Source organism: Condylura cristata, unplaced genomic scaffold (assembly GCF_000260355.1).
Source record: "Condylura cristata isolate star-nosed mole 26May11 unplaced genomic scaffold, ConCri1.0 scaffold00018, whole genome shotgun sequence".
In the NCBI taxonomy this organism is placed as follows: Eukaryota; Metazoa; Chordata; class Mammalia; order Eulipotyphla; family Talpidae; genus Condylura; species Condylura cristata.
In genome coordinates this window covers 41,155,631-41,163,611 of record NW_004567119.1, presented here as the reverse complement: position 1 = coordinate 41,163,611, position 7,981 = coordinate 41,155,631, and the positions used below count along the sequence as shown (strand labels likewise).

General features: G+C 47.4%; 1 protein-coding gene across 1 annotated transcript; it reads left to right on the top strand.

The window, feature by feature from the left end:
• The first annotated feature begins 2,037 nt into the window (after positions 1 to 2,037).
• On the top strand, positions 2,038 to 7,636 carry RAB29 (RAB29, member RAS oncogene family). Its single transcript, XM_004685556.2, has 6 exons — positions 2,038 to 2,103; positions 2,276 to 2,521; positions 4,885 to 4,956; positions 6,141 to 6,322; positions 6,860 to 6,981; positions 7,267 to 7,636. Exons 2-6 carry the CDS (start codon positions 2,398 to 2,400, stop codon positions 7,379 to 7,381), a joined length of 615 nt encoding a protein of 204 aa, XP_004685613.1. The 5' UTR covers positions 2,038 to 2,103; positions 2,276 to 2,397; the 3' UTR covers positions 7,382 to 7,636.
• Positions 7,637 to 7,981: the final 345 nt, after the last annotated feature.

Below are 7,981 nucleotides of genomic sequence, written 5' to 3'. Positions count from 1 at the left end.
TAACACTTTGTGAGATGTGTGATGTACAATTATCTTCTCCCAGTCCACAGATGGTGATGTATGTTTTTTTGTGTCCATTCTGGGATCCAGGTCCCAAATCCCGGTGCCTCTCTACTGCCTGTTTGGAGGAGTATCACATTCCTGAGTGCGAACTACACCACACAGGTTGTGTAGCGCTAGAGCTGACCTGCTCTCCACATTGCTGCTAGCCTCTGCCTACAGCCTGAGCCGCAGTGGGACCACTGATGTTTGGCAATAAAATGCCCACCACCCACTGCCACTTGCACTACCCAGGGCCAGGGATCAGAGCCCGGAATGGGGGTGTCTCCAGTTTCATATCCAAGTCTTTAATCCATTTTGAGTTAACATTCTTGTATAGACTTAAGTAGGCATCTAGTTTCATTTTCTTTTTCATTTGATTGTCCAAATTTCCCACCACCACCCCCCCCCCTTTGTTAAAAACACTTTTTTGTCTCCGTTATGTGATAGTTCCTTTGCCAAAGATTAACTGTCCATATTCGTATGGGCTATTTTTCCTGTACTCTATTCTATTCCATTGGTCTGTGTTTCTTTATTGTAACAACCATTTTGATTACTGTCGTTGTGTAATATAGCTTGAACTCAGGAAGTGTGATACATATATTTTTTTTTCAGTCAATATTACTTTGGCTATTTGGAGCTTTTTATAGTTTCATGCAAATTTTGTACCTTTAGTTCTGTTTCCTTGAAAAAAGGCATTGGCATTTTATAGGAATTGTGTTAAATCTATAAATCACTTTAGTTAATGTGGCCATTTAAAAAGGTTTATTCTTGGGCCCTCACTGGTGGCACAGCGGATTAAAGCACAGCACTAAGAAGCTAAAGCCACCTCAGCATGAGTTCGATTCCCACCCCTGAGTTGACCCACATGGCACTGCAGACCTCTCCTGACCCGCCCACTGCTCCCCTCAGCAGTTTATTTCAGTACATCTGCCTGTTCTGTTCCCCATTCTGTCTCTGGTGAGTCCTCTCACTGCCCCTGCACCTCTGTCCTGTACCCCAGTTCTGTATGTATAAATAAATAAATCTTTAAAAAAATAAATAAAAGGTTTATTCTTGCAATGCATGAAGATGAGATATCTTTTCAGATTTTTGCATCTTCTTTTATTTTCTTTGACTGTGTCTTAGGTTTTCAGTGTATAGTTCCTTCACCTTTCATTAGGTTTTACTCATAGGTATTCATTCATGGGGAGTTGGGGGAGAAGGCGATTGTAAACTTGATTGTTTTCTTAATTTCTCTTCCTTCTAATTCATTGTTTGCATACAAAAATAAAACAGATTTTTGTATATCAAATTTGTATCCTGCCACTTACTGTATTTGTTTAATCATTTCTAGTTGCAGTTTGGTAGATTCTTCTGGGTGTTCTATCTACATTATGTCATATGCAAATAATGATCATTTCACTTGTTCTCTTGTAACTTGAATTCCTTTTTTCTTTTTCTTTTTTTTTTTTTTTTTTTTGACTAATTGCCCTGGCGAGGACATCTGATAGTATGTTGAAGAGTGCTGATAAAAGTGCACCTCCTAGCCTCATTCCTGATCTTAGGGGAAATGCTTTTAGTTTTTCACTGTTGATGATGTGTCTCTGGACCTTTATTATATGAAGATAAGTCCCCCTTTATTCCATTCTAAGGAAAGCTTTAATCATAAACGGGTATTGACGCTTTTTCAGTGTAATTGAAATCTTAAGTTTTTAATGTAAGACTTGGAGGGAATGAAGTAGTCGAGTATCAACACCTTGAAACTTTGTGTAGGCTTCAAAAAAAAACAGTGTGTAAACTACATTTCCCAAGAGGCCTTGAGGGCGAGTCTCTACATTCCCTTGCTATTTTACCGCAAGGTAAACTGGGCAATGTAGTGCTCCGAGTACGTGCACGTGATGCCTGGCGGAGTTAAGGGAGAAGCACCCAGCTGCTTCCTGGGCTTCCCAGAGTCTGAGCTGTCAAGGTGTGAGCCGCCCGTAACCCCACCTTGGTTTGTTTGGTGAGAGAAGACCGGTACATTCTGGCCCAGCGGCGGACTGAGTTGGCTGTTTCCTCCCGAGCCGCCCAGGGGAAGTCCGGGTGGGTGAGGCACCGTGGAGCCCCGTCGCGTTTCTGGCGCGGGCGGGGTGACGGAGCGAGCAGCTGGGGCTGGGGCTCGGCCGGGTGCCCCACCGCCCCACCCCAGACAGCTGCGGGCGGGAGGAAACGCCTGTAGGTGGAGTACGAGTTTCCCTTTTTGCTTTCTTGGCAGAGCCGCGCAGCGGGCAGCAGGCGGGAATGCCAAGCTTCGGTCGGAAGGGGGTCTGGAGCTGGAGAGGCTAAAACACGCGACCCCCCACTTGCCGCCTCTCTAAAACGTCCGCTCTGCTGGCCATGGGCAGCCGCGATCACCTGTTCAAAGTGCTGGTGGTGGGGGACGCCGCGGTGGGCAAGACGTCCCTGGTGCAGCGGTATTCGCAGGACACCTTCAGCAAACACTACAAGACCACGGTAGGAGGTGAGACGTGGCCGCCGGGGGCCGGCTGGACGAGAAGCCCGGACGGGCCTTGGACCCCTGCGGGTGGGGACTGGGGCTTCTGTGCCCTTGCGCCCTTCCCCGGGTCAGGAAGTAGGTATCTGGGCCAGGTTCAGAGGAGCAGCTGCGAGCTGGCTGTTGGCGTGCCTGTCTCTCTGGGCTTTCCCCAGCTAGGTTTTCCCAGCCTGTGCTGACCGCCCCGGGAGTGGTAGGGCGACGGTGTGAAGATGAAAATTCGGACAACAGAGAGGATGTGGAAGTGAGCGATCGTTGCATTTCCAGGGGAGAATTGCAGGTGCAACAGAAGTGGCTTAGGTGTTTAGGTGGCAGCTGGAGAATCCCGCTTCTCCAGGGAGTTCCAGGCAGCTGTTGAAGCAGCAGAAAGACGCTTAACCGGACCTCAGGGATCCTCGTGTTTTGGGGATGCCTGTGTGGGAGGGCCCCTTAGGCCACACAGTCACAAGCTTATCAGGACAGTTGAGCAGTGTATTGCTTAAATAAAGGAAACCGAGGAATTCTTCGAAGAAAGTGAAATTATCACTTCTCTGATCTGCCTCCCCTCCCTTTTTCTCTCCAACTGGTAAGGGGAAGATGGATGAGAACACTGATTCGTACCTTTCCTGGTTTGGTCTTTGGGCTCAACTCCTTTTTCACGAATAGAAATGACTTTTTGTTCATTAAAAGGTGTTTGGGGAAAGCTCATGAAGGGGAAGAATAACTAAAATATTTATTTATCTCCTTTAAAACAATTTTTCTTTTTTTTTAAGATTTATTTATTTGTGCTTACAGAATTGGGGTACAGGCCAGAGGCGCAGGGGCAGCGAGAGGTTTCGCCAGAGACAGAGTGGGGAGCAAAACAGGCAGATCGACAAAGTACACTGCTGAGGGCAGCAGCGGGCAGGTCAGGAGAGGTCACCTCCCGGGCAGGCGGGAATCGAACATGCGAAAGTGGCTTTAGATTCTTGATGCTGCGCTTTAACCCGCTGGGCCACCAGGGAGGGCCGAAATAATTTTTCTTTTTAAGGAGAAATTTGCACTAGTGTAAGTTTTGAAAATGTGTGCTGGAGTTCATTATGGAAATTTTTTTTAATTACCAAACATGTCCATTACAATTAAAACAACTTCCTGGCCCTTCCTAGTGGCTCAGAGGGTTAGGACACAGCTCTGCAAGCTAGCTGCAGCTGCTTGAGTGTGAGTTCTATCCCCTACCTAAGGTGACCCACATGGCGCAGCAGACCGCCCCTGACCCTCCCACTGATCCCCTCAGCAGTGTACTTCATCTATCAGCCTGTTCTGTTCCCCACTCTGTTTCTGGTGAATCCTCTCACTGTACGTGTACCTCTGGATGGTACCCCAATTCTGTATGCATAAATAAATACATCTTTAAAAAAAAGAAGAAGAAAGAATCAACTTCATATTAAAAAAAAAAAACTTCCTTGAAAACATCCAGCAAAATTCAGGGTTTAACATTCAAAGACTGTTTCCTGACCATTCTGTACCCTGCTCCTAAATAAATGAGCATCCTTATTTCATTCATTTGGCTTCAAAGTGGCCTGCTAATCAATTTTTAGCAATTGCTCTAATTTTCTTTTAGTGAAGAACATAATTGACTTTGGCTAATTTTTTCAGTGCTTATTCTAAACTTCCTCTGGCTTTTATTTGTCACAGATGTGGAAGAATATATTTCAAAACCTAGGCAATTACCCTATTTCTCTCTTTTCTCAAAATGCTTTCCTGCCCTTCACCCTACCTCCCTCCACATTGTCTCAGCCCTGACTCATTGAATCTAGTTCTCTAGCAATGCGGTAGTAGGTTCCAGAACAATTCTTCAGTATCATCCTGGGACTCCTCTGAGACCTTTTTATTTTACTGCTCCTGCCTGAGGAACTCCCTACGGCCTTAGACGGATGTAACATTCTCCTTGGATGTGTTTTCCTCAAAATAAAATTTAATTAAAACCAACAGTGAAACTACACATGAAAGATGCAAAAGCTACTACATGTAACTCATTTCCCCCCTTCCACCCCATCTTCCTTTTCTTGAGAACCCCCCGTAAATCTCCCAGAGACTGTTTAACCTGAGGTTAGCCATTTGCTTTCATAGTTACTCCCACCTGCCTGCCCCCACCCCACCCCTTGAGAGATAAGTAGCAGATGAGCAAAAAGACTGGAGACTTCTTGGGGTCCCATACTTAATACATGAATGTAGGTTCATCCCTACCCATTGAGGCTTAAATAGAAAGAACTAGACAGATAGGAGTTGTGTGGCCCATGGCTTATAACCGAGTTTACTGAGAATTTTTTCAAGGTGGCTTTTATTCAAGTGTATCCTCCATGTATTTCCAGTGGACTTTGCTCTGAAGGTTCTCCAGTGGTCCGACTCTGAGATGGTGCGGCTGCAGCTGTGGGATATTGCAGGTAGGCTGGGGACATTGGATGAGAATAAGCAAGTTCTCCAAGGAAAGGTGAGGCAGCAAAACCCTCTGAAGCTAGAACAAGTGAGCTGTTCTGAGGACATATGAGCTGAATAAATGGACAGCTTTTCAAGACGTTTTCTGTAGAGCTTTTGCTCTGAATAAACATAGCAGCGTCTCTGTTGGGTGGAGGGACAGCCCGGTGTCTGGGTGTCCGGAGCGTAGGTACAAGCCCCAGGGGTGGACACTTTTACCAGAAGTTTTTTTTTTAAGATTTTGTTTATTTTTGCATAGGAGAACTGGGGTGAAGGCCAGAGGTACTGGGCAGGGGTATGAGAGGATACACCAGAGACAGAGTGTGGAGCAGAACAGGCAGATCTACTGAAACACACTGCTGAGGGGAGCAGTGGGTGGGTTAGAAGAGGTCTGCTGTGCCCTGTGGGTCAGCTCCCTGGCTAGGAATCAAACTCAGGTCTTCGTGGTGGGTAGCGCTCAGACTAGGCCACCAGGGAGGCACCCTTTTTTCAGCTGACCTTGGTGAAAAACAAGATCTCCAGGAAATAGAGACAAGAATAGTAACAAATAACAATAGAGTAATAATAGTAACAAGTGCAAGCAGTTGTCCTAGCATGAGCATTTTCCAGTCACTGCCTCATTATCCTCACAACCTTATAATAAAAGCAATAACTTTTAGGACCCTCCCTGGTGGCTCAGTGGGTTAAAGCACAGCAATAAGAAGCCACTTCAGCATGAGTTCGATCCCTGCCCCAGAGGTGACCCACTTGGCGCGGCAGACCTCTCCTGACCCGCCCGCTGCTCCCCTCAGCAGTGCACTTCATCAGTCGGCCTGTTCTCATCCACATACTGTCTCTGGCGAATCCTCTCACCGCCCCTGTACCTCTGGCCTGGACCCCAGTTCTGTGTGCATAAATAAATAAATCTTTAAAAAGAAAAAGAGCAGTAGCTTTTACACATGAGAAACCTGAAGCACGGAAAGTTGACATGGCCAAAGTCCTAGATAATAAATGACAGCAGGGATTTGGACCTGGTGATCTAGGAACAGAATGTAGACTCAGCCACCATCCATACTGCCTTCTCTCCCACAACAAGCACAGGCAGGAGAGGGCCTCGGAGGTGCCTGAGACGGGTTCTCAGGAGCTCTCGTCAAGGCCACCTCCTTCCTCCCAGGACAGGAGCGCTTCACTTCTATGACGCGACTATACTACCGGGACGCTGCTGCATGTGTCATCATGTTTGATGTCACCAACGCCACAACCTTCAGCAACAGCCAGAAGTGGAAGCAGGACCTGGACAGCAAGCTCACACTGCCCAACGGGGAGCCTGTGCCCTGTCTGCTCTTGGCCAACAAGGTACTTGGTGCTCTAGGACAGTGACCGCCGGCCTCTCCGGGGCTGGGAACTGAAATCCTAACTCTGGGCCGCTGCTTCCTTCACAACTTGGCAAAATCATCTCCACCTGCTTTCTAGGGTGGCTGAGACTTTCTTTAGGAAGCACATTGACTGTATTTTTTTTAAAGGTCTATTTATTTATGCATATGGAACTGGGGTACAGGCCAGAGGTGCAAGGGTGGTGACAGGATTCACCAGAGACAGCAGAACATGCTGATTGGCGAAGTACACTGCTGAGGGGAGCAGCGGGCAAGACAGGAGAGGTCTGCCATGCCACGTGGGTCACCTCCCTGGCCGGGGATCGAACTCGTGCTGCGGCAGCTTCGACTAGCTTGGTAGTGCTGTGTTTCAACCCCTTGTGCCACCAAGGAGGGCCCTGTAGATTTTTAGATGCTAGTGCCCTAGCCATTTGCTGCAAGTGTTTGAGATCCACAGGCATCTGAGCAAGGTTCCTATCTTCAGGAAGCTTATGGAGCTGCCTCTTATTCTCTTTGCCAGTGCGATCTGTCCCCGTGGGCGGTGAGCAGAGACCAAGTTGACCGGTTCAGTAAAGAAAATGGCTTCACAGGTTGGACAGAAATATCAGTAAAGGAAAACAAAAATGTAAACGAGGCCATGAGGTGAGCAGCTCTTGGGGGGGCCCAGTACTTGGATCTGCCTGTCGCCCACAGTGGCCCCCATACCTTCTTTGCTTGTTTCCAAGAAACAAGAAGCTGGGTCACTGAGGCCAGCTCCTGCAGGCGGCGGGGCAGGCTCATCTCCCCACACACCCAGGGAAAGAGGCAGCTAACCCTAGCGGCTTTACCAAGGCCATGTGCCCGTCTGCCAATAAGACAGATGGTGATATCTGGGTTCCTCCCCCTTTTCTCAGCCCACGTTCTCAGGCTTATTTTTTGTTTGTTTAGAGTCCTCATTGAAAAGATGATGAGCAATTCCAAAGAAGATAGCATGTCTGTGTCCACCCAAGGGGACTACATCAATCTACAAGCCAAGACTTCCTCCATCTGGGCCTGCTGCTAGTAATGGTGCCTTGTTTACCCTACCGTTTCTAGGGGTCTTCCCATCTCATCCCTTTGGTTGTCTCCCCCAGAAGTCTCTTTCAGTAAGGACGACTAGCATCACGTCGGAAAGACGCCTGTGTCCTCTGGAAGTGGGTCCTCACTTGCCACCAGCACACCGGCCCTTCCTGTGCCTTCTGAGTGAGCCAGAGTGTCTCCTCCCTCCATCAGTGGTCAGAAATCTTGTGAGAGGATTAGAAATCGGCTTCTGTGTTCTACGGTCATATTCTCACCTGCTTTTGACCTTACTCTCTCATGGGATGCGTGTTAATGTCCCCATCCGATGACTTCAGATAGCAAGGAAAATGAGGTGAAAGGTCATTTCTTTCCCAAATTCCTTGTAGGTCATTGTTTTCAGGTTCTTTCTGTCCTGGACTTTGAATTTAGACATCTGATTCTGAGATGCTAAAGGCTGGGGATCTTAGACTACTGGAAGTGACCTATGTGTCACTATTTCTGAGGCTTGTAGTCATAGTTAGATATTTTGTCCTGACTTCAAGGAAGAGTCAGGTTTTTGAATTACCTATCATATGATGACTGTTTCCTTGCACAACGAAATTAA